Source organism: Electrophorus electricus, chromosome 21 (genome assembly GCF_013358815.1).
Source record: "Electrophorus electricus isolate fEleEle1 chromosome 21, fEleEle1.pri, whole genome shotgun sequence".
NCBI lineage: Eukaryota > Metazoa > Chordata > Actinopteri > Gymnotiformes > Gymnotidae > Electrophorus > Electrophorus electricus.
The window spans coordinates 9833199-9859942 of record NC_049555.1 but is presented as its reverse complement, the minus strand read 5'-3'; the positions used below and the strand labels follow the sequence as shown (position 1 = coordinate 9859942).

The 26744-nt window shown below is 44.1% G+C and overlaps 1 protein-coding gene across 2 annotated transcripts in view; it reads left to right on the top strand.

The window, feature by feature from the left end:
* si:ch211-186j3.6 (neural-cadherin) overlaps window positions 1–26744 on the top strand; it is a 146067-nt gene that overhangs the window by 32167 nt on the left and 87156 nt on the right. For both annotated transcript variants that reach the window (XR_004775435.1, XM_035521097.1), the window contains exons 2-6: window positions 13812–14009; window positions 14163–14388; window positions 16288–16492; window positions 20891–21002; window positions 24498–24747. Coding sequence is in view for 1 of the 2 variants with exons in the window: in XM_035521097.1 (XP_035376990.1) it covers window positions 13812–14009; window positions 14163–14388; window positions 16288–16492; window positions 20891–21002; window positions 24498–24747 (991 nt within the window). In the remaining variant the exon portion in view is untranslated. The remainder of the gene's footprint in view (window positions 1–13811; window positions 14010–14162; window positions 14389–16287; window positions 16493–20890; window positions 21003–24497; window positions 24748–26744) is intronic.

Genomic DNA, 26744 nt, shown 5'->3' with positions numbered 1-26744 from the left:
CGGTCCCCAGTAACGTCATGATAACCACCCCCTTCAACTTTTCCGCTCCTGGCTAGTCCCTTATTGAGACTAATAGTGGAATTAGCGTGCGCAGGTCAGAGCCAGGGCCGGCTGGAGCGTCTCCCCGACAGTTATGCGGGCTGACTTCTACTGGGCTGAGGGTGCAACTCTGCTCTTTGCTCGCTCTGCCCACTGCCCTGAAGGAGAAACTGTCTTTGAGCTGGAGAGTGAGAAAAACACAGAGATATGAAACCAAACACACCTCTGGGCTACACCCAGTGCTCCGCCCAGTTCCTGCCTCACTGCTTGTTTTGTTCTAGCAGACTTTTTTTCAGTTACCACCTTTACCCCCCTCCCTTCAATATTCTCTGTCTCGCTCTGTCCGTCCACAATCATTCTTGATTTCCCGCTGCCTGCTGTTTCTCGGCCTTTTGGAGCACCAGTGGGAGCAGGTCTGACTGTGGTGGGAACAATGAAAGACAGAAAGCAATGCAGAGAGAAGGGAATAGAGTGTATGCATTGCGTGATCCCATGGAAGCTGTAGGGCTATGATTGTGTGCTGGTCCTCTACATGTGTATATGCACTCAGCAGTGGCTCTGTCCATAAGTTTAGCGTCATATCATACTGCTGGGCTCTCTCTCTCTCTCTCTCTCTCTCTCTCTCTCTCTCTCTCTCTCTCTCTCTCTCTCTCTCTCTCTCTCTCTCAATTCAATTCAATACAAGGTGTTTTATAGGCATGAGAGTAATGGTACATTTGAGTCACCAAAGCTTGGGTTACAGTGTACGAGAGTACTGAAGAATCTCTCTCTCTCTCTCTCTCTCTCGCTCTGTCTCTCTTTCTCACTCTTTCTTTCCCAGTTTATTCTTTTTGTGGGCTATGAGAGCTGCAGGCAGTGTATGTAGGCATGATATATTTCAGTGTGCTAAGCTGGATTTGCAGCAAGCACTACTCAAATCTTGCAACGATAATCTGTCCTTTTAGTGCACGGGTATGTGTGAGTATCTGTGTGTGTCTCCGTGAGCGTTCCTGCGTGTGGGAGTGGGAGTGGATGTGGGTGCTTGACAGGGCTGCTTGCTGGCCTCGCGATCACAGAGTGTCTAGGAATAATCTAAAATAATACAGTCTTTCCTCCTGTTCTGCTTTTTTAGGCTTCCGCTCTCCGGTTTAAAAAATGCGCTTGCACCCACTCAGCTCTCGCCCTCTTTATCTCGTCCTCACACATTCGCACATCATACAAGAGTGAGCGGAGAGATGAGGCCCCATCCCAGAATGCCCATTTGGATCAGAGGAGAGTTTAGATCAGCGCGGTGGCACCACACCAGGGGATCTCCAGGGGACCAGCTCTCTGGGCGCTTTCACAGGGACAAGCTGCTCCACATTGAAGCTGCAGCTATACAGATGTTATCATTTATTTATGTCATCGCCATACACCGAAAAATATGCATCTCCACACTGCCGGAGAACATGACAAAACATGTCTGCTGTGTTGTATTGGTCCAAATGTTCAGAAATAAACTTTAGCCCTTTGAAAAGTATTATTTTAATTTCTGAAATACTCCGTTATTTTGAAGGATTATGTTTATGTTGTACCTACGGACAGTTTTAGTTTCATTTTCTGAAGTGGCTAACTGGCTAGCATTAACTGCCTCAGCTCGTCTAGTTCTGAATTACTCAACCTTAGTTGATTTATTTAACAAAGTAATGTTATGTTGCTTGTCTATTATAAATATGAAATATAAGTATACAATCATACACTCTTTCATGTTTGTGCTGTAATATTTGTTAATTACTGTTTGGGGTTTGTTTCAACCCTTTCAGATAAATACAGTTTTTCAGCGTTCCTGAAAAAAAAAAAATGTAATTTTGGAGACACGTGTTTTCCATTGGACAGCAACAATGTATTTATTTATTGTTGGTTTATTTTCTTGGAGAATACATAGGACAATTCATGAAGGGTCGATTAGCAAGCACTGTAGACATATTCATGTTTTTTGAAAGGCCCACTTGCATACTTTTGTTAAACCCTTTTTGGATATACCACCAGATGGGCAGCAGTCCCCGTCTTTAGTGTGAAAGTCCCACAGTAGAAACAACTGGAAACAGCAGGCAGCGCGGATGATGAATCTAGGCGCCAGCTCGGTGCAGAGGACGCATGCTGCTACACGCTTGCCGCCAGCGCGTACAGTGTGGGCCTTCCTGCTGCGCGTTTGTGTTCTCATTTTTGTTTTCCTGGTTTCGAGTTAGAACAGGTGCTGTCCCGCAAAACGTTCATGCTTTTCTAAACTGACAAGAAGATAACTATTTAAACAGAAGTATCAAGGATATTGCTGCAGATGCCGTTTTCAGCGCTAGGCGTAGAAGATGCTTCAAATGCTTGGACTTCACCCTGGTAATGTGCCTGACGGTCCGTGCGTTGCTGCAGGACAGAGCACGGTGCTGAGTCACAACCCCCCCCCCCCCCCACCACCTGTCCCGAGCTGGACTGCCCACAACTCTCTTTCTCTCAGCAGACTTGCGTGATAAATCTATTGTAAAGGTCAGCCTATAAACCTTTGTGTACCAACAGCCCTGTCTCCGAGGATATTTAACAGCCGCCAGAGAGAGGTGTTAAGGAGCCTCTTCATTCTTGCAGGGATTTATTCCAGAGAATGGAAAGGAAAGCTGGATGATGCTAACATTGAGAGAAAATGTATACAGGGATGTTCATTTTAGTGAACAACATTCCATCATATATACATAAGCAATCTCCCCAACCATCCTTCCGGGCCTGATCCGGTTTCTCATCCCTGTAAAAGGCAGCTTGATGTAGTTAAATGAGGCCATATTATAACTTTTCAATAGTAAGAAAAAAAGAAAGAAAAAGAACACCAAACAGGCCCAAGATGTCATCCATTGGTAGAAGCGATGTTACACAAAAGAAGCTTAAAGCTAGTTAAAGTTTATGATTTTTCAGTCTCCAAAATGAGTATTTTGGTAAGTAAATAGAATAGGCTAATCAGCTGAAGATTTTATGCACACTAGTTCTTTATACACACTAGTACATTGAATGTAGAGAGGCATATGTATAAATATTCTAGACACACAAAGGTGCTCAACTCATTTTAGCCACAGAATTTTTCCCAGTGTATGACTTTTCGAATTGGAGACCTATGGCAAACACATTATCCACACCTATAAAGCATTTAAAGAGATGTTATAAATGATTTTCCTCTGGGAGCCCAGTGACATGTCTGTGCCAACATGTATGCTGAAAAGCATGTGGAACTTCTTTAGTCAAAAAACAAACAAACAAATGCAAATCTGTGAGAAAGAATCAGAAGATCAGGTAACCTACATAGAATTCACGTTTGATTCAGGCTACAGGATAATTACTTCTTATATCAATAATTAAAATCTTTTAACAGATGACTTCTAACCTTATTCTGCTCTTTTCAAAAGTTAAGAAGAAAACCACAAACCTCTCGTGCACTTCTTCCACAGTGCTTGTGCCAGTGTTTAGCACTCCATTCTCAGCCCATGAAGATTTTGTCAGAGTGTCAGAAAGCTGCATATCTAACATCTTCCATTGTGTTTATTTACCACTAATAAATGTCAACATCTCACAGTGCCTGGAGATATGCAACTGGCTTTGAGATCAACTCGCATACTCTGATCCCACTGACTCTGGGTGCATGTTCCTCATAAAAGCATTCCATCTTGACTGTGACCTTTGCGAGAGCACAACAGCAATTTGCATACAGATACATAAGGTTTTGTGCTGACCTCTGCATTGAGCCACTTCAGTTCTGAGCTTTTTGCTTCTTTTTTTAGATTTGCTTCAGGAAATTCAGCTTGTACTGTAGGGCATCTGGTTAGGCCCTGGGTAAGGCTGTATCCTGGGTGACACAGACCGTTTGTCTCTGCCATCTTAAATTGGGACTAGTATGGTGCCTGGTCCCCTGTGTGTCTGCTGTAATTGAATCCAAAATGCCAAAACCTCATGTGTATGGCTGACCTCAGAAAGCAGTAGATGTGAGTATGTGTTTTGTTTGTTGCGTTGTAAGAGAAAATGACTCTGGGAGATCCCAGTGGTGCTGTAGACCTACTGTTCTGTAGACCTACTGTTCTGTAGACCTACTGTTCTGTAAGTGCTCGTGGTTTTTCACTCTTTTCCTTGGCATTGTCAGCGGGCCATCGGCGAGGGTACCCACAGCTTCTGCAGCACTCTGAACTGAGTGGCCCCTTTCTGCCTGCTGTTCTTTAAGGCCCCCTGACTGGGGCCTTTGTCTACTCAATAGTATGTGTTTATTTGGCTATTCAGAGTGCATTTTGTGTAGCTGTTTTGCTGCTTCAAAATATCACTGTATCATTCAGTTAAAAAAAAGAATTAATAGACCACTGAAAGGCACAATTTCTTTTCCCTTTTTTTCAACAGGAAGGGAAATAGATTTTTAGTGCCTTTTACATCGCTGTAAATGTTATTGTTTTTTCCCCCCTTCAGAACAAATTTAGTCCATTTCTCAAAGCAAATGTAATAATTCTCTGGTGAAACCTTTAGGTCTGCACTAATCTTGGAACAACTATCATTTATCCAGAATGTATCAAGTGTTTTTACAGAAATATTTAAATTGAAAAGGAAATATATTGGTTTTAAGATTTAGGGCCACACAATTTAGCTCCAACCAATTTTTTTGTTGTAAGCATTCTTAATACTGTTTACTATATTCTCTCAGTATAGGAGCACGTGGACTGTGAAGGAATTCATATTATTTCATGCCCCTGATGGATTTGTTTCACTTTGTGATTGTTTCTGTTTCTGTTTTCTATTACACTTGTGCTTCTGTAATTTTTCTCAATGTCTCTGTAACTCCTCTGTGCCATGGTCACTGCCTGTGAGACAGGCACCAAGGTCAGGAGGTGATAACACCCAGGGTTCATCCACCCCTCTCCTGATCTGTTCCCCTCCCTCGTTTCTTCCTCCTTCTTCCTCCTTCTTCTTTAGTTTAAGCAAACGTCTGTATCGTTAGACCTCCTGCCTGATATTAGACTAGTACCCTTATTTATGTCTAAGAAATTTCTCCATACACGCAAATAAACATCAAGAGTCAGAGGAACAACACACTCTTCTGACTTTTTATTGTCGAATTACTAACAACCGTTTGCCTTCAGTCTATTGGGTGTTTTAGTTCAGATATTGGTGCAACCCAATTGCAGGAAATTAACTACTTAAGAAAAAATTATTCTCCTTAAATTCTCAGTCGATAGTAAGGCTTCATTTTTAAACCTGATTCAAGCTTTACTGGCTCTGGTTCTTTCTGATAGTGGTAGAGACCTATTACTCTTTTTTAGCACCCAGTAGCTCACAATGTGAGTACAGTGTGAGTCATTTGTGCCATTGAGAGAGAGAGAGTGAGAAGGGAGAAATGAAGGGGGTATATTTTGTAAGAAAGGATGACCATGTGAACAACCCATGCATGCAAGCGTGGTCCAGGGCGAAGGGCTTGTCAGTTAACCAAAAGGTATTGTGGTCATAACAAGCATGAGTTTCTGCTTCAGTAAACAGCTTAAACCTTGCCTGCAATGTGCACAACCATGTGTAAATGAATAACAATAACAAATAACATGTAGTTCAAGAAGGACAGCAATCAGCAGGCCAGCAGCAGGAATGAAAACAGCTGCACTAAACCCCAGTGCTCATGTAATGTCATGCAAGTGGGGCTTTTTGCTATATTCTCTGTTTCTGTGTGTGTGTGTGTGTGTGTGTGTGCGTGCGTGTGTGTGCGTGCTTGCATGCATTTGTCTGCTGGTGTGTGTACGGGGGAGCTTGTGTAGTGCACCTCTGTGCTTTGTTCCTGCCAGGATCTGCCTCTTGCCTTATCATAATCACACCCCCTTAAGGCACCAAACCCCAGCATAGACACACATATATAGATCTGCACACACATGCACACAAATGCCCACATGTACACTGCTGCACATTCCCTAAAGATGTTTCTGAATGCTGCACTTTGCTGATCTAAACAATAACCCATCTCACAGTTCACAGCTCAGCAAGATTTCACGTATATATAGCAGAATCTACAGGAAGGGTTCAAGACAACACTCTAGTCCCCTAATCAAGACACCCCCAAGTGCACTTTTGGCCTTATTCTCTGCCTTAGATCTGTGCGGTGCGGATACGCTCTCCAACGCATACATTCTTGGTGCCTCTGAGAAAAGGCAATTACATTGGGACTCATTAGGAACCTCTATTGATCGCAATACATGTGGTAATAGCTTGGCCCTTTTACTCAACTCTTCATTGAAACACAGATCACAGAACATGAACAAAGTAAAATTTCTCCATCGATCCAGTGGAGGACAAGTGTCATACTACCGTGAGTGAATTATGATATTCTATTTGCTCTCGTTGGCTCTCTCTCATCCTTCCTCTGCCTCTCTTACCCTCACTCTCTCGCTCTCTCCCTCTCTTACGCTCACGCTCTCGCTCTCTCGCCGTCTCTCTGAAAATGAATGAGTGCTGTCATCAGGCCACTGATTTTTATGGAGGACAATAATTATGATTTTGTGCACCAGAACTGTGCTCTCCACCCACCCACAGTTTTATTCGAATTGCTACATAATTAGCCACTCTGCGATGCCAACAAAGACACAGAAACCATTGTTCCATCTTCTTTTTACATTTATTTCAGTTCCTTGCCTAGTACAGGTATGTTAGTGGAGCAGTAATGGAAGAGAAATGACTGAAGGCCATTATTTATGTTCTTTGTCAGAGTAATTATTACATACTGGGTTTAGAATGAAGTGTTTGAGTCTTAGACAGTTGCAAAGCAACTGCAGTCATTGTTTCTATTTCAATAAGACCATAAAAGAAAGAAATTAGAGATACATTTGTACAGATGTCAAATAATCCATTCATTGGGATGAGGTGAATTTTAATACTAAAAGTCAAATGTGCTGGGACTGAGATTTCTAAATGTTTCCAGAGCTGATTATTGGTCTCTATCACAGCCCCTACCCCCCAAACTCGTTCACTCTCCCTTCTGCGATTTTTAAATATTTCTCGTTGCTCTCTTTTAGTCAACTGGTGTGTCATTCCCTTTCCAAAGAGCGTCTGAGAGATCCAAGGTAATTTTTCCTACTCAAATTGACTTCAAAGCTACATGGCTAATCCTCTCATCCTGCAATAGCCTTGCACATTATTAATCCTGTTAATAATCCGTTTAGGAGCTTTCACACGTTGCTGTTTATTGGCATTGTATAGGTGCTGAAGGAAAGACGAGGAGATTTTTCTAGCTGCTGCTTTCAGCCATTGTGACTGCTGGAATTCTAAACAGCTGTTTTCAACCATTTATTCTCTCTTTCTGGTACAGAAATATACAAATAAATAAATGAGTTAACCTCCCTTAATCTGGCCTCTCCAAGATGTTAATGTATGAAAAGCCCACAGGTTAATGAAGTTACTCTTTGACTGTGGATTCCTGTCTGCCTCTTTCCAAATGCTCAACGTTCATGTAATGAAGCCTTGATGACAATTTTCAGTTATAATTAGCATGCTGTGTGTTGTTTATATATGGACTTTTGTGCTTATTTTTTTCTTATGCCATTTTCACGGGAGGTTTTGAGTTATGCTACATATACATGCAGAACCGATTCTCCTACATTTCTGATTGCAATCAGCATTTTACTGTTATATAACGGTGTGTCTGGGTGGGTGTGTGCAATTTAGCTCACTGGGAAAGAGGCAGTTTAATCATCATTTCAGTAAGACTGATATACTAAAATTCTTGAGGAAAGACATCAAAATGTCAACTATCTGCACAAACAATGACCAAGCAGTACTGTACACTATATTAACCTTGCACCACTAACAGTCCAGTTAAGCAATGTCATACACTACATTAACTTCATAACCATTCCAGTTAAAACTCTGCATGGTTTAAACTTTGTGAATATAAGTTCTGAATTGTATGTTAGACATGATTTTAGAAGTCCTCATTAAACAAAAGGGCTTGATTTCAGATATCTTATCCAGTTAAGTGATATTTCTTCCTAAGCTTGTGCAATGGAGCAGATCAAGTTCATACAGTAAAGTTGTCTTTCTTGCTTATGTAGGCATGCGCACATTAGTTTGTTGGCCATTATGAGACCTCCTGGGGTGGTTCATTCACAGTCGAAGCATCCATGGGGCTCTAACACGGGAAGGGTTAAAGTTGCGTTAAAGAGGGAGACGCTCTACTGCACCATGGCTCTAGCCTGCTGCTCTACCCTGCTGCTCTAACACGTCTTACTTTGTTAGCTTTGCGCCTCATGCCGTTTCAGTCGACACCTCAGATAATGAGGCACATCAGCACGATCAGTCATGAAGATGAGGTGTAGGCGATTGTACCGTTCCTGCCCGAGACAGGCAGACTGAGCGGAGAAACCGGGTAGGAGTAAGTTTCCTTCGAGATCCAAGACAACTGTGTCAGAGCCAGGTGGCGTTGGTGCGGGTGTAGCAGCAGGCTTTTCCCTGTCAGAAGCATGAGACTCTTACGCTGAGAGTAATGTGTGTTTTAATTTAGGTGTGGGTGGTTTGATTTAGCTGAGGGACTGCAGGGACTAGAATGTCGTGTGCTGTTGGCTTTCGATTTCCTGTTGCTAAACACACTGGGTTGGCACAGAAAGTTCCGAAGGTTCTGATGTTTGTTTTATTTCCTTCAGGCAATAGTAGGCTAATTATTTAAATTTAAGGTAAAAACTTGAACCTAAATTTAATCAAGAAACCCATGAATGCGTTCCAGTTTTCCACTATGGCTTTTTCAGCGTTATCCAATTAAGTGCAATTAGCAGTCAGTGCAGTATGGAAAAAATTGAATGAATAGTGACTTATTAATAGATAATAAAGATACAGTATAAACATTTTCTCTTGGCTTAACATTTTTAGTTCAGAACAGCTCCAAAATGGTGTGGTAATAAAAAGCCTTCAAACAGATTTTCACATACATCTACAACAGGCTTCTTATAAATCCACAATATCTGGCCTGAAGATCTTTTCTACAGAACTACCAGTGATGCCTTGCATAATATTGCCAGCTCCTGCTGAGCAACAGTGAAGATGAAAGTTGGAACAATTAAGTCATTTTGTGATTTTCTGCAATCAGTAACAGACACATTTGAAGACTGAGCAGAACCTGTTAGAAGAAGAAACATCAGTCTCCTTTCTGCACTGTGGACCAATGCTCAAGGCTCAAATACTTTCAAAGGTCTCTGTGAGGTGGAATGGGGGCTGGTGCATCATCTCCTCAGTTCCTTCAAACGCTTCTTTTCCTTTGGCCTAGAGAGCGAACCCTTGCAAGGTCTGCTCGCTCTCATCCCAACCTCCTTCAGTCGGAGTTCCTTGCAGTGCGGGTACGTATGTGCACGGCCTACAAAAACAGAAGAGGATCTGCATTTCGTTGCACTCTCAGGCTCTCCACAGAGCTGCAGGGAGCAAGAAGAGCAAGTGTCTAGCAGGACATCCTGCTTTCTGCCAGGCTGCAGAACGTGCTTGCGCTCTCACAACTGCTCAGGAAGCGCAGAGAGCGTGATCCCTGTCGCCAGCTCGAAGCTCGGATGCGTTGGTCAGAGCGTCTCAGCTGACCGGCACAGAGGAGACAATTGATGTTTAATTCATCTGCCCCTTCCTTGACATGCTGGTGCGACACATCTCAGATGATATCCCATAACGACTCCCTGCGCAGCGTTTCGACAGGAGGTCGTCAGAGTTTGCCTAGCTTTTGGTTTCAGGATGAAAAGTCGCATCGTTCACTGCTCCGACTAAGGCGGCCCGCATCAGGTGGCCATAATATCTCTGTCGATAGAGGGCGGGCCACACAAGGGACCACCTCCCTTCCACCTGCCAAATCCTAATCTAGCCGACAGAATGCGAGTGCTAAGCCAGCTCTGTGATGGGTAAAGCGCTGGAGAAATTGTAATACCTGTGTCAGTCACTTGTACTGCTCAAATAGCGCTGCAGTCTCGAAGCAGGTCTCCCCGGTTCCCTGGAGTGGCCTTTCCTCTGCTTGCTCTCTCCCTTTCTGTAGTGAATGCTGCTCTGATAAAGGGCTTGTTAGGTTAAAGCAATAATGGAAGTCAAACAGCGCCTTGCTGGCAGGTCTGGCCTTAGTGAGGCGAGTATTGGTGACGCTGTCATTAGACAGTGGGAGGGAGCGCAGGAAGGTTAAGCCTTTTATGAAAGGCATTACATGGGAAGACCTGCTCACAGTCCAACGCCAACATTCATAGGCCAAAGACAAGTGGTGAACACCTTGTATCGGGGGGGGGGGGGGGGGGGGGGGGTGACATGTCAGTAGAGCTGGTGGCCTTTAGACCTACAGAACAGCTGAAAGGAGTTATAGGTAAATAAACTTCAAGAGGGGTGATGAAAATGCTTCAGATAAAAGATGTACCAGTTAAAAGATGCTGAAAGTACTTTGAAAGTGGAATATGTGCGTATGTGTGTATAAAGCACTGTTGGTTGTGTTAACACCTGCACTTTGAGGTAGGAAGTAGAAGAAGCAGCGAGGATGTGGCTTTGTTAGTGTCTACCCAAGAGAAATATGTGTGTTTATCTGTACTTATCTGTAGCATGTGTGCATGTGAAAGTGTTTAGTTCTTCTTGGGGGACATTCACCCTTTTCAATTATAAAAAAGACCAAAAAACCAAAGGCTTTTTGAATCATTTGTGATTTGTGATTTGTTAATGTGATTTGTTAACCCTTTTCTCTTTTTCTTTTCTTTAATTGGTAGCTCCATGTGAAACTTCAAAAAACCTGTGATATAATAAAATGATAAAAATCACAATTCTGCCAAGGGACCAAATACACCCTTTGTGATCACCTGAGTGGATATTTAATTAGCTATGAACACTCATTGCTCTCTCTTTCCATCTGCTGTTTTCTGAACCCAACCCACCTTGCTGCCACTCATCGTCTCTCTCTCTCTCTCTCTCTCTCTCTCTCTCTCTCTCTCTCTCTCTCTCTCTCTCTCTCTCTCTCACCTTGTGCTGTGGTACCCTCCCTGGAGGCACATGGCTCTTGTTCGTTAACTCGCATGCTGGACTCCGAATGAAAGAAAGAGCTCAGCATGCCCAGTGCAGCAAAATTGCGTTCGAGCCTCCCTCTGTCAGCTGGAATCAGTATGGGGAGAATATGAGTAAGAGCCACTGATTGGGCTTACCACGGTAACAAAGGCAGGCGGGAAAGCAAAGGCCTTGGCGACTAGCTGAAAAGGGCGTGTGATTTATTCATTGTAGCGCACACAAAAAACATGTTGTTGCAGTGATTTGATAAAAGTTCAGCATTTCAGAGAGGCCTTGACTTAAGTCTACCGGAACCACTATGTGGTCAAAGAGTGGCTCAGACCAACTCTCATGGGAGGTTCAGCTCCCATGTATGTGTCGTGTGTGCATGTATGTTTATGTGTTTGTGTGTGTGTAGATGGTGAGGATATTTACACAGTGGTCATCTGATGTTTAGTCATCATTGGTTTAAATGAAAAAGCACATGCATGTAATTGTTTCCTCTGACGTCATCTCTCTGAAAGCCAGTCTAAAGGCCTCCTTTGATCCATTGCTGGGTTCTGCTCTACTCCTGTCCCACTCTTTCATAATGTCATCAATTTATGCAGGCATTTGTGTTTCAGTGCTGTTTCCATAACAACCCTGGGGCCATTTTACTGGTGCTGTATTTTTTGCTAATCCTGCTTCTATTCTGCTTGCTTATATTTCTTATTGCTTTTTGTAGTCTTATGTGCAACATCACTAAATTGCAGAGCCTGTTTGTGTCTGTGCCTGTCGCATTCTTGTTGTCTTTCTCTCTCTCTCCTTTTCTCTCTCTCTCTCTCCCTCTCTCCTTCTCTTTCTCTGCCCTACACTCCCCTCCACATCATCAGTATTTTCTCCCCACAATTTTCTTCACCTCTATTAATCCTCACTATTCATAAAGTTGATGCATAATCTTGCACTCCACTGGCGGTAATTGGCTAAATAATTCCTGGCTGTGTATTGATTTGCGTTTAAAGAATCTGGGCGAGTGGCAGCCGCAGTGCATTGGCAGCAGTGGCTGGCTCCCTCTCTCATGCCTGCAGCAGTGCCACAGAGTCGTTGAGGTTGGCACGCTCACTGATATCCTGCTGCCTTGGGAACAGGCGCCAGCCATCCAGCGGAGCCCTGGGGGCACCTCTGCCAGCCTCTGCCTCCGGTCTTGAGGCTCTCTGTCACTCGACTGCTGCACCAGTTTTTCGCTCTGCTCATTGGTGAGTCAGGGTGGCTGGCCATTGCTGCACTTCATCTACAAGCACCGAGGGCCCTGTGCTCTGATTGGTTTACAATCTACGGTCATCACTGATAAAGGGACAACTCTGCCTGGGCCTGCACAACTTTTGTTGCACAGCTGGCCAACAGTGGGTATTTAGGGAGCAAGCCAAACTTGCAAATGTTTGTTTTGTCATGGATGGTGTGTGTGTGTGTGTGTGTGTGTGTGTGTGTATGTGTGTGTGTGTGTAGTTGGGGGAGGGGGGCAGTGTGCGTATGTGTGCGTGTGTGTGTGTGTGTGTGTGTGTGTGTGTGTGTGTGTGTGCGCGTGTGTGTGTGTGTGTGTGTGTGTGTGTGTGAATGAATAGGAATGCTATGTCTCAGTGCAGTGTTTTATAAAGAGGAGAGGTTACTTGTGTAGTTTCTTGATTTTTTCAGTGACTTCAATACCACTTATGACCTCACCACACACAGTCTTGCAAGAATAGTTGAATTTTTTAAAAATCCCAGCTTTTCTGTTAAACCTCTATCTCCCTTTCTTTCTTTTCGTCTATGGCCATATCCTACCTTCACTTTTTACTTTGTTCTTTAATGTCTCATATGGATACTATAAGTTCATCTCTCCATGATGTGACTCTCCTCGCCCTTCTCCAGCTGTCAGCAGAGTAAGGCAGCAGGCGTGCTGCTGTCAGTGCCAATGAAAGGGCCAATCACCTGGGGAATCAAAGAGCACATGACTCTGTCACTCCGCACGCGCAGCCGCTAACAGACAGCCTACCATTTATACCAGTGAAAGTGAAGGAGATAGAGAGGGAAACAGAGAGAACATGAGAGAGAGAGAGAGAGAGAGAGAGAGAGAGAGAGCGAGAGAGAGAGAGAGATAGATAGATACAAAAGTAAAGGACTGAATGAGTGTAAAAACACACTAAAAGGAAAAAGAATAGAATGGACAAAGTCAAAAAAAGACAAAGATGGAAAGAAAGAGAAAAGACAGAAATAGAATGTGCAGTTAAGTAAGTGAACAGTGAAAATCGAGTGGGATGCTGGGTCTGTTTCCTCTTTAGTTACATTCCTGACAAACACGCTTGCCTTTTTTCCACACGGTTATACTACGATTGGGTGCATTAGGAAATGTGTCGGAGCTGTCATCAGTTGTCTTTGTCTGTAAAGTGGTGATTTGCCGTAATGAGGCCATGTCTGATGAGGCAATCCAGCAGCTAAGGAGAGCAAGCCATACGGAGACTCCAGTTTGCCTCAGTACTGCTCACTGTCCTACTCCAGGTTCAATCCATGTCCACTCTGACATGTTGGTGTGAGTGGTTTTTCGCCAACTCTCCACACACACCATTCTTGCCTGTGGGAAGTGCATGCTGCTTACTGCCTGACGCTGTTCCGACTGGCTTCTAAACAAGGCTGGCGAGCCTCCACATAATGAATACAAATATTTGCTCCTTTCCCTGGAAAACATAATAACGAGTTAATAATTCATTATACATAACACAGCCCGCATTTGCATGGGGAATGATGACTCCCATATTTCTGCTGTCCCGCTGCAGGGCCAGACTGGTACTTGGTCAGGGTGGAGCTGACAGCACTGGACGTCAATGACAACGCTCCGGAATGGAGCATGGTGCCCTTCCCTTTCCTGGCTGTGGTGAACCCCATGGCCCCATCTAACTCACTGGTCTACAAGCTCCAAGCCAGGGATGGAGACGAGGGCCCCAACGGGGAAGTGGAGTACTTTCTGTCCGATGGTAAGGAACCTGCCTGATGTTTGCGACCCACCTCACCCTAACTTGCTGCTTCAATCCTGAAATGTTTTGCCTCTTGGGATTAGCAACCAAGTAACAGCTTGTGGCAGTGCAGTGAGAACAGTGTCCTAAAAGTCCTGTCTTGGTGGGTCGCAGGGGGGGACGGACGGTTCGATGTGGACAGGAAGACAGGTCATGTGCGCACCACAGGCCTGCCTCTGCAGAGGGACAGAGAGTACCTGCTGACCGTAGTGGCTGCAGACAGGATGGGGAGCCGTAGTCCATCTGCCGTGCTCTCCGTGGTGGCTGGACCCAGGGCTCCGCAGTTTACCAACGCCTCGTACACAATCTCCATCCCAGAAAATACACAGGCAGGACAACCGTGAGTAAACACACACACATGCACAAACAGAAACAAGCAAGTGCACATACACGTACAAAAAATACAGACAGACCTAATCTAATCGGATTGTTTAATTTAAAACCATAATAGTATATCTCTCCTACTGAGTGTACCACTGCTTGTTTACATTCCCACAGTCAGAGTTCCAGTATCGGTGTAACAGTCCCGTGTTCATGTTTCTCCCAGCACCCTTCCCCCGCTCACCGATGCGTGCAGTCCACAATCGATGGTTTATGTGTGACACTCATTAGCTCACACACCATGCATGTGGACCCTCTGCGTGATGAGGAGCATTAAACATGCATGACACACACTAATTCAGCATTGTCATCCACATCACGCTCTCACACAGCACTGGTGCGTTACTGCCTAGGGAGGGGAAATTGTGGAGAAATTGAGAGTAATTTTTTTCCTTAGGTGAATTCATAATGTGTTTCCTAACAGGTTTTTTTTTTCTCCCTGAGACGGAAAATAGTTATTTGCCTGTTTTGTCCAGTCTTGTTTTGTCTAAGTAATTTCACACTTTTTAGCTTGCAAATTTTCTGTGGTGAAAATTGTAGGTTGCAAATACCTGATGTATAGCATTGTACAAGCCATTAAGTTCAAAATATATCTTCTTAGACTGCGTTTATCAAAGTAAACTGTTTGCATGTTAGGTGAAATATCCACCATCGCATCCCAGCTCGGCAAGCCTCTTCAAGCATTTTGCTTCATTTCATATGTCACACACATTTTCCAGCTCACACAATCACTCCTGAACCTCCTCTTCCTCTTAACTCCTTTTAAAATGCAAAATCCATGCAAAGTCACTTATTTAATATGCGATTCCACACTGTGGAGATATTCCCCAGACACTCCGTACCTGGAAAAAGGGCTAGCTGTGAATTAGTGGTTAGGTGGCTTACAGATAATGAAGGAATGTCACCTTTAGTTAAAATGTGAAATGTGGGGGTTCTAGGGCATTAAAAAGCTTAGACCCAAAATTCATTTACATTTACATTTATGGTATTTAGCTGACTTTTTGAAAAAATTCAGACGCTTTTGCTATCTTTAGTTACTTTCAGTATTATTCATATCTGCAGTATTTTTCTTTTTGCTTTGAGCAGAGTCTTTTCATCCTCTTAAAACAAATGTATCTTGTAATATGTCATAGTGCGAACTTCCTTATCCTAAGGTACAAAGTTACATAAGAGGAATTCATTGTTAGCTTGGCTTAGCATCGTCTTAGTATGCCTAGGGAATGTTTGCTAAAATCCACCCCCCCCCCCCCCCCAAAAAAAAAGACTAAACTGATGAGTTCAACATGGAACACATTTATATATCTGTTCCCCTCCATGTATCTGCAACCTGCCATCCCTCTCTTCTTCCCACCTTCCATCTCACCTGTCTCTTTCCATCACTTCACCACCAGCTGTCAGGGGCAGTAACTGACGAGGTCGGTGGAGACCTGCAGCTCTCCCGACGGGGCTGTGAGCTGGCGAGTCCTCCACCAGCAGCTCCAGCCGCATCTGTGTGGCACGCGGTGATTGGCTCAGACAGTAATCCCATGAGGAGGAGCCGGGTGTGGGTGGCGGTCATGCTCGCAGGCCCACAGCAATTAAGACTAAGTGTTCGCCGCAAAAGCTGGTTTACAGAAATTGGGCTTCTCTTGGACACTGTCACCATGTCACTGGGAGGGCGAAGGAGGAGGTGGTGGTGGGTTCATTTTCAAACTCCGTGAGACCTGTCTGTGGCCACGTTGTTTGAACTATCACAGTGACATGTTTACGTCCAAGCCGCGTTTGTCAAAGGAGTTTTTTCCCCTATTATGTACAGACATGCTCTTGTTTTTGAAAGTGCTGTCGCTTCCACTTCCCACGCGCTCCACTTCTCTTCCAGCTTCCTGGTCACGCCGGCACTGTCCTTCCAGAAGCGGCCCGTCAGCTACAGCCTGCTGATCAACCCCAGCAGCCTGTTTGCCATCCAGCCGGAGACGGGCGAGATCAGCCTGACGCGTGCCGTGGACTATGAGGCTGACCAGCACCGCTACCTGCTGCTGGTCAGGGCCAGCGAGGCTGAGGGCAGCCTTAGCAGCGCTACAGAGGTGAGGCTCCGCCTCGGTGCCGCCCTTGTTCCCGCCCCTGGCACCACCCTCGCTGTCGTCCTCGGAAGGCCGAGGCTAAAATTGAAGATCCGTCCATTTGTCTCAGCCATTTTGGTCAACTAAGGGTGGGTGAACGACACGAGGCATCGCTGTTATAGTGGTGTGACTTCACCTGTAAATGATTTCTTTTGTGATGGACTTGCTCACTCTGAGGGCTTCCAAACGCATCAGCTTTTCTGAGCGTAATTACATCACGTTAACTTTACCGGATGTCAATCAGCGGTTGTCAACATTAAAAAGAAAATAAACAAAAATTTACTACTTCACTCAGTGCGCACAAAATCAATATGACATCCCATTTCCGCTCTGCTTTAGTTTTAAAGTTGCCCTGGTTGGACTCATTCCATGATCAACCTTGGTGTCACACTCATTGTAAGAGGCCATGTCAATACATAACAATCGCAGTTCAAATGAACAGTTTTTGACTGCTGCACTCCAGATACTTTCTAACTTGGTATATGATATTTGACAGCCCATTTCTCCACAATGCTATTATAGATTTTTACCATTCAGAGATCCTCAGAACTCATATCATCTGATGCAATATCTCACAAATAGAACGCATGATCATTAAGCCTGATTTGAAAAGCAACTTTAAAGTTACATCAGTGAACAAGAGTGGTTTTCTTTGATATGAATAATAGCCCCACCCCCCACCCCCCACCCCCTTTTAGTACATTTTACTTTTATGGAGAATATACTTTTGCAGTTTGTTCTGTTGCTTAAATGTATACTTGTGTTATACCAAAGGGCCAACATTTCAGAACATTATATGTCAAATATATACTATATATTTGTATAAATATATACAAATATATATAAATATATTATATGCCAAAAAAAGGTCACACACGCTAATATTTCGTTGGACCGCATTTAGCTTTGATTACGGCACGCATTCGCTTTGGCATCGTTTCCACAGGCTGCTGCAATGTCACAACATTTATTTCTGTCCAGAGTTGCATTACATTTTTCCCCAAGATCTTGTATTGATGATGGGAGATTTGGACTACTGTGCAAAGTCTTCTCCAGCACATCCCAAAGATTCTCAATGGGGTTCAGGTCTAGACTCTGTGGTGACCAATCTATGTGTGAAAATGATGTTTCATGCTCCCTGAACCACTCTTTCACAATATGAGCCTGATGAATCCTGGCATTGTCATCTTGGAATATGCCCATGCCATCAGGGAAGAAAAACTCCATTGATGGAATAACCTGGTCATTCAGTATATTCAGGTAGTCAGCTGACCTTATTCTTTGGGCACATAACATTGCTGAACCTAGACCTGACCAACTGCAGCAACCCCAGATCATAGCACTGCCCCCACATGCCTGTATGGTAGCACAAGGCATGATGGGTGCATCACTTCAGCTGCCTCTCTTCATACCCTGATGTGCCCATTACTCTGGAACAGGGTAAATCTGGACTCATCAGACCACATGACCTTCTTCCATTGCTCCAGAGTCCAATCTTTATGCTCCCTAGCAAATTGAAGCTGTTTTTGCCGGTTAGCCTCACTGTCAAATGGTTTTCTTAAAGCTACACAGCTGTTTAGTCCCAATCCCCTGAGTTCCCTTTGCATGTGGAAATGCTCTTACTTTCATTATTAAACATATCCCTGAGTTCTACTATTGTTTTTCTACGATTTGATTTCACTACACGTTTAAGCTATCGAGAATCACAATCATTCAAGATTTTTTTCTGACCACATTCCTTCAAATTTTTTATAATGCGTTGGACAATTCTTAACCCGATTATAGTAGTTTCAGCAATCTCCTTAGATGTTTTCTCTGCTTGATGCATGCCAATAATTTGACCCATCTGAAACAGATTAACATCTTTTCCACGACTGCAGGATGTGTCTTTCGACATGGTTGTTTAACAAATCACAAGCGACTCACTGCATCAGTTAGGGTTAAATAATTTGTTGCCAGCTGAAACATAATTACCCATGCAGTAATTATCCAATAGGAGGCTCTTACCTATTTGCTTAGTTAAATCCAGGTGGTGACCTTTTTTTTTGGCCAGACAGTGTATAACGTATTGAAGTACATCATTTAAAAGTGTAGAACAGTTTTTGTCCAATTACATTCATAAATTCTCTCTGTCAGGTTTGCCAATAATAATGTTAATAGCTATGTTTGAGCTGTTGTGTAATTAAACCCAAAACTGAATATATCTGTCCTAAATGTCATTTAGCTTATAATTAAGATGTATGCCATACTGGGTTCATGCTATTTATGGCTTCTCTGCCTGGTCATTGTCACTTAGCTTAAATGGATGGCTGAATTAGAGCACAGTAAAAAAGTGTAAGGGCAACGATTTATTTTAAGTCGGTGACTGATTAGTCTCGCCCTGTATCTCTCTCACAACAACATAACCCTGGAGGAGCCAATATTGCTCTTTCGAGGCAGAAAGCATGCTGCTCAGTGATCCATAGGTCTTCCCTGGCCTCAGGTGAGGCGGCCGATTGCAGAGCCATGTTGCTGGGGTGAGTGGGGGGGGGGGGGGGTGCTGTGATTGCCATGGTTATGTCTCCACAGGCACCTCAGGAGACGTCAGAAAAACCGACAGCTGTTCCTTGGACTTCTGTCCCATCCAGTGAAATGACATGTTGTGGGGGCTGGGGGTTGTGGGGGTGATAGAGAGCGAGCTTGATAAGGGAAAGTGTAGTTCCCAGTATCCTTGGCTCCTGTAGCTCTGCCTGCCCTTGTCATTCATCTCAGCCCGTCAGGCTGTCAGGTCTCCAGTTGGGTCTACGTCTTCCTGTTAAGCAACAAAACAAACCACTCCAAACATCCCTTTTCTCTGGGCTGCTCCCATGGCCACTGTCATTGCCTTGGGCTTGACCCGCTGAGCTGCTCAGCAGGTGGGCATCTGTGTCTGCAGTGAAGTTTCATGGTCCTGGATGGTTACCTAAGCCTCTACCCACGTGGACAGATGCTGCAATCTCACACTTTATAGAAGCTGACTGGCTCTCTTCTCAAATTCATAAACCTTTTCTTCATCACCTCCTGCCCCCCCCAAAAAATTGAATGTGTATTATTACCACAGGGAGAAAGGAGAACCTTGAAGTCTTGTTCTTTATTGCATGGACTCTTTGAACTGTATTTCTGCCATTGGGTTTTAAGTTATGGGCTTGTTAGAGAGAAGTAGGAGTAATGGTCAAGACAATGATCTGTCTTTCGGTGTTTGACCACTTCTGGAGGAGCTCAGTCTATTTTGATCTCCAGTTTTGTAAGTTACTTAGCAACTGGTAGTGTGCTTTAGACAAAGGAAAAAAATTGTTTTCTTTCTCTTTCACAGACACACACACTCACATACACAAAAACCCCCGAATGTTTTTAAATTCCATATGTAAATATCTTAATACAATATTTATAAGTTAACCTTGACAAAGTGCAACCTTAATAATTGAGCTCACTGTTTGAAAGCTGGATTGTGTATTCAGGCATGAATATCTACATGGGCATGAGCTCATAAGGGTTCTCTTTGGATCCTTATATTCTTTATGTATTATTAAATTAGTAAGACTGGTGTTATTTTTAAAAAAGTGTTTGACCACATAGAGCACGGTCCAAAATGAGCTGGGCTGTTAAGCAGGGATATATCTGCTTTTAATAAATCACTAACCAGTGCAGTAAGTAACATAACCCCATCCTGGGCCGTGTTTGATGGAATAAGCTATTATCATATCCCCATGGTAAAGATGTCAAGTACACTACCTGTGGAAAACAGCAAACTAAGAAAAAGGTGATAAATCTTTTTTTTATGTAATTGGTAGAATGAACTTCAAAAGGAGTAGACTGTAATTCATCTTTTAATACATTTCATCTTTAAGAAGTGCATTGGAATAGCCCGCTTCATGTTGTTTGTGACTACTTCATGCTTTACTAGGTAGTAGACACTGTTTGCTACAGGGGCACAGTGTGGTGGGGTTAGCGGTAAAAAGGCAACCTAGCCAAAGCAGCTTTACTGTGTGTCATAAGCATTCAGGACAATTATTGATGAATCCTTCCTGTTTAATAAGAGCTAGTCGCCTGCACAGTCAGAACCATTCACCAGAAATTCAGAATGTGTTCCCATTGCAACCTTCCCCGTATGATTTGGTTATTTCTTTTTCTTGCTCTCTCTCTCTGTCTCTCACCCTCCCTCACCACTGTTCACCATGAGATGGATCATATGTGCACTGACGTCTGCCACAGTGTGCACATCACTGACCGAGATTTTTGGCCTCTCCACGTTCTGCTGTTTTCTCTCTGCTTAACCTCTTCTGCCTGCAACCTTGACCAGTTAAAATATTCTCCTCCTCTCTTTGTTCTGTCTCTCTCACCCAGGTGCGTGTCATCATCCTGGATGAGAATGATTGCGTTCCCGAGTTCCTGCAGTCCATCTATAGCAAAGATGGAATCCCCGAGACCGTAACTACAGCAACGTCTCTCCTTCAGGGTAAGGCTCCACACAGGTGTGCAGCAGGGGTGATCCCAAATGCCCCAGCCCTTGGGGTATTGGCTTGATGCTCTCGAAGGACTACAAATAGACAACTGCACCTGAACTCAGTAACCTCAGAAGTTAAATTGTCCATGGAGTGTGCAGTTCTCTGTCCCTGCTATTCTGAGCTCTGTTAACGCTCTCTGAAGGTAGTAGAATTTTAGTGCATAATTGAATGGTATTAAAGTGACTGATGGTAGTTGGGTGCTGTCACGTTCTCTGCCTCTGCCCTGCCTCTGACCTGCCTCACACCATCTCGCTTGAATTTTGGAGCACCTGTTGATAACAATTGTGCTCACTGCTTGGCACCATATAAACTGTCTTTCCGATTTGCCATTAGTCCCTTCAGTCTGGCAACACTTTGGTATAGTATACTTCGCTTGTTTTGGAGACCTCTTAGTGTTTGGGTTTACGTAGCACCTCAGGGTGCTGCTTTGTGTTCTGAATTTTGTAACAGCTGTTTGTCCCTGTAAACTCCTCTCACGCTTGTCTACCTGCATGACTACCTGCTTGATAGCAGTAATCTGTATTTATCCTGATATTGGGGTGGTAAGACCTGTTTCAAACTCTAGAATTAGAGTGCTAATTCTAGCAGTGCAGAATACTCTAGGTGGTAGTTACATGAAAGTGAAGGTTGCACACACACACTCACACGCACACACACACACACACACACGCACACACCCCCCCCCCACGCATACACACATGCACAAACATACAGACACACACATACAAGTGTACAACCCACGCTAACACACACACAAACCCATCTGGATGAAATTGTGGATTCTTGCATTTCTTTCCTCTTAGTTTAGCACCATTTTTGAAGCACTATACTGCTAACATATCACTTTCATGTTCCAAAATTGCACATTGAATCTTTAAGCATATTCATTCGGTCTTGAAAGAACACACAGTGGAAAACATATGCCTCAGGCAATAGAAGGCCTGGGAAGCGCTTCACAGTCTGTTGTAAATGGGAAGTCACATGAAATGAGGTGGGAGAATAGGGAAATAAGAGAACTGCAGCTGCTGATAAAACACCTCCGCATCATAGAAGAGAGAGAGAGAGAAGGAGAGAGAGAGGGAGAGAGAGTCAAAACAAAGGCAGAGGAGCCCAAACAAACCGCAGACGCAGTTGCAACACTGTGCAAAGGTCTTGGAGCAAACAAACATCTTGCCGTCTCTCTGAAACCCAACACGGCCCTCGGCTCAAGGCGTGGAGAAATGAGGCCCTGGCAGACATTCTGAGGGATTAATGGGGAACCTGCTAGCAGCCGGAGGAATGTGAAGATGTACAGCAGGTGTCTCCGCTCAACAGGTTTGGCTAAAGCAGCACCTGCGTACCCGTCTGCGTGGGCTTCCAGGCGATTAGCCTGGAGCGCAGGGAGTCTCGCATGCTCTCCATGCTTCCTTCAGGTACCTGCTCATCCCGAGGTCATTGGTCAAGCATCTGTAATGAATGTGCAGGAAGTTGCATTAATATGCATCCACAGAAATAATCTGCACAGAAGGCTGAAAATCAAGAGGTAGATGTGTACGTTACACGTGTCATGGATTTCACATTGGTTTCTTGAATATGAAAACCATCAAATACCACCAAATCTCACATCCATGTGTTCATGCAATATTATTTCATTTTTTTTACATGTGAATAATAGCCAGTTAACTTCCCCTAGGACTCTACATTCTTTTAATTTTGTAGGTTTAGAGATTAAAGACCTGTGTGCAGGATTAGTATGATATGAGCAGGAGGACCTAATTGAACCCAAGAACTCAAGGTACTGAGCACACATTATATAGAAACGTATTAACGCTTTGGAAGAGAATGTGTAGTCAGACAGGACTCTGTTATGAAGGATTACTCTGTGGAGAAATGTGGGAGCACTCAGAATGTGGGGAAAGAATCCAAACATCTCGAGGCATATTTTGTGACTGAGTGTAAACAACAGCAATTCTTTAGAAATATTAGCAATTGAAGGTATTACAGTTGCTGTAATTTATCCAGCTTGCATGAGTATTTCAGCAAGTAATTGACAGCACATGGGGTTAACACTAACTCTCCCGCAGGAAAAAGAACAGCTATGTCTGTCCACTTATGTAATTTATAAGAAAGCAACATCACAGTATTTGGAGTGGCCCCCTCTTTCTCTAAGACTAGGGCTTGTGCCAGACAGTGGTGTGGACAACTATCAAGTCTTTTCTCTTGGAGGACACACATTATTCTGTAAGTACAAAGGGAGCCCTCATTACGACAACGTAATCTATAAGCAATTGGAGAATATGTAAGTCTGACACTCATGTTATGGAAATTGATTGGCGAGCAAGAAAATTGTGAAGGTCTGAATCCCAGTTGCAGTGTAATCTTATTAGGCTCCAAATCCAGAAATCCCTCATGGATATCAGACTTGTAGATTACAGCCTGCTCTAGAAACCAACTCTGCAATCAAGAGCACTCGGTGCCATATCGAGCTCAGGAAAGCAGGTTTGCCTCTTGGTCTTGGCAGCAAGTTGGCCTCATAAATAAAATAGATGATGTATTATATCTAAGGCTTTATTTTTTAGGCGTGATATATGAGTTGAGGTGGATCTCTTTAACATGTCTGCTATCGAGGGGACTGGCTTCTAATGCACAAAGCACCTCCAGGAATAATTTACTGCTGATTACAGAAGCTCATTTATTTAAAAACAAATTCCTTCACAAACCTCAGCTGTTTTCACTCACTCCATTTTTGATTTAATGATTGCATGTTCTAAAAACAAAGACACATCGTTAGCTTGTTTGATTTTGTTGGCCACCTTAGAATAATGGGTTATGCACACATGGCGAGATTTGGGCTGGAGTGGAATAATTTTGCTGAGCCATAGCGTTTAATGACAGCCGTTAACTCAATCTAACCTTTTATGCCATGCGGTTGTAAATAGGGCACATCTCTGAAGCACATCATTTATCAAATAAAATTCAGCAAAAAATGGGCCTTTCAGTTAGTGCAGAATCAGGGAAACTAGTCTCAGTATCGAGATATGTTTACCTCGGTTTTTCTTTGGTCATTTTTATTTATTTATTTTGGAGTGTTGATTCACAAATTGACTGCTGTGTATGCAGCTTTTCATATATAAAAAGGCCCAAGGCTGATTTGTGTTCTTCTATAGTTGTCGGATGCAATGAACCTCAGATTTTGAGATGTTTTGATTGCATGTCAGATCTACTTTCAAATAACCAAATCTTAGTTAAGCAGGTGACAACTGCATATACCTTATCTATTCCCATAGAGAAGCTCAAATATACATTGATCATGTTAGAAGTCTCTGTTTTCTGCCTCGTTCACTGGTTCTCTCCCTTCCCTCTCATTCCTCTTTTGTTCTTCTTTCCCTTATTTTCTTCTCCGTCTCTCTGTCCCTCTCTTTCTCTCTCACCCTCTCTCTCCAACACCCTTCGTCTCTTTGCCGCAGTGTCGGCCACTGATTGTGACTCGGGGCAGAATGCAGACATCACCTACTACACGCTCGGCTCCGGCTTCATCATCTCCCCCCACGGCACAGTCTTCCCTGCCGGACCTCTAGACTATGAGCGGCCCAACCACCTGTACGAGTTCGTGGTGATGGCGGTGGATAAGGGGGAGGTGCCTCGCACAGGAACAGCTACGGTGCGCCTGCGTTTGGCCAACGTCAACGACGAAGCGCCAGAGTTCTCACAGCCTGTGTGAGTGCGTGCTCTTGTAGCGCACATGGTCAAGCTGCTGACCACAGGAAGGTTATGGGTTTGATTCCCAAGGGAGCACACATGCTGTCATACTGATAAATATGAAACTTGCTCTGGATAAGAGCATCTGCCCAATGCTCTATATGCAGGTTTCTCTAGTTATTTGATTATTTTAACAGTTACTATTAATAAGTTCCGTTTTAATTAGAATCAGAAGACCACTGTTGCTGCTTTCTAATGTGTTTTCCTACCTCTTCAGGCAGTGTCTTCTAGTAACCATAATGCAGTGCAGCTGTACCACCACTGAATTCCACTGGCATGCTGGTTTCCATAATCCCTCACAGATACAGCTGCCCTGTGCTGCTGGGTCCTTCACTCCACATGCTGCCAAAACCCGTAAACCAAAAAACGATCCCGCCACTCGAGAGTGGCACTGTCACTCGCGATGCCTGCTGTCATCCTTCATATTTGCTTTGTCTGCAGCTCTCTCGTTGGGGGTAACTCCCCCAGCACAGGTCTCTGCGTCCCTGTGTGCCATTCTAATGCAGCTTCACCCTGTGCCTCTGTCTCTGGCTCTCAGTGTGCCGCTGATACAGCCCCATTCTGTGCTGGCAGTTTGGCCAGTTTATTGAAGAACATTTATATTCATACTTTTGTGATGGTGTCGACAAAATGGCTGCAAGAAGGTGCACTTTATTATCCATAAAGATAATAAAGATTCACATAAGTAACGACCGAACGAAAACAAAAGGTGAATGGGCTCAGCGTAGCTCTCGGCCTCGTTACTCGTTACTACAGGTAAGCGGGATTAGTAGGTGTAGTAGGTGTAGTAGGTGTGTGGTTGGGAGCGGGATTAGTGGGTGTATGGTTGGGAGTGGGGCAGGTGTGTGGTTGGGAGCGGGATTAGTGGGTGGGTGGTTGGGAGCGGGATTAGTAGGTGTGTGGTTGGGAGCAGGATTAGTAGGTGTATGGTTGGGAGTGGGGCAGGTGTGTGGTTGGGAGCGGGATTAGTGGGTGGGTGGTTGGGAGCGGGGCAGGTGTTTCCTGTGACCCTGTGCAGGAGTGGGCGTGTCCCTCCTTGTTGGAAGACCGGCTAACCGTGACAACTTTAATAACTTAAAATTGGAAGTGTAATAAAAACAAACAAAAGAAAAATAACAAACAGAATTAAACAGGATTGTTGCCATGTCCGTAATCAGCTGTGAGATCAACAAGCTCCAGACAGCAATCATAAAAAATAAACTTCTGAGCATTTTTAAAATGGTTGTCAGCTTCTCTGACGAGACAAGTCCCTGCTGGATTCAGTTTGGGCTTGTTATTTAGTGTCCACTGTGATTAGAGAGGGTGTGAGCCCCTTGCAACATCAGCACTTCCACTGACAGCAGTTGTAATTTACAATTACACATCAGGATGGCTGCAACCGGTCACTTCCACTTTTATTCAAATAGAAATATAAATAATTTTGCTGCATCAGCAAATACAGATACAAATATTGGGCTCTCTGCACCCTAATGTGTGTCTGGGTGTGTGTGTGTGTGTGTGTGTGTGTGTGTGTGTGTCTGTGTGCTGAGTTTGTGTGCATATGTGTGGATACGTATTATTTGCAACCACATCAAATATATTCAAATGCATGTGTGCATGTGCGTGTGTGTGTGTGTGTGCGTGATTGTGCGTGCGTGTACGTGTGTGTGCGCGTGCGTGCTTGTATGTGTGCGTGCGTGTGTGTGCGCGCGTGTGTGTGTGCGTGCGTGTGTGCACGTGTGTGCGTGTGTGTGTGTGCGTGCGTGTGTGTGCGTGTGCATGTGTGTACGTGTGCGCGTGCGTGTCTGTGTGTGCGTGTGTGTGTCTGTGTGCGTGCGCGTGTGTGTGTGCGCGTGTGTGCGTGTGCGCGCATGTGTGCATGTGTGTGCATGTGTGTGTGCATGTGTGTGTGCATGTGTGTGTGCGTGCGTGTGTGTGCGCGCGTGTGTGTGTGCGTGCGTGTGTGTGTGCGTGTG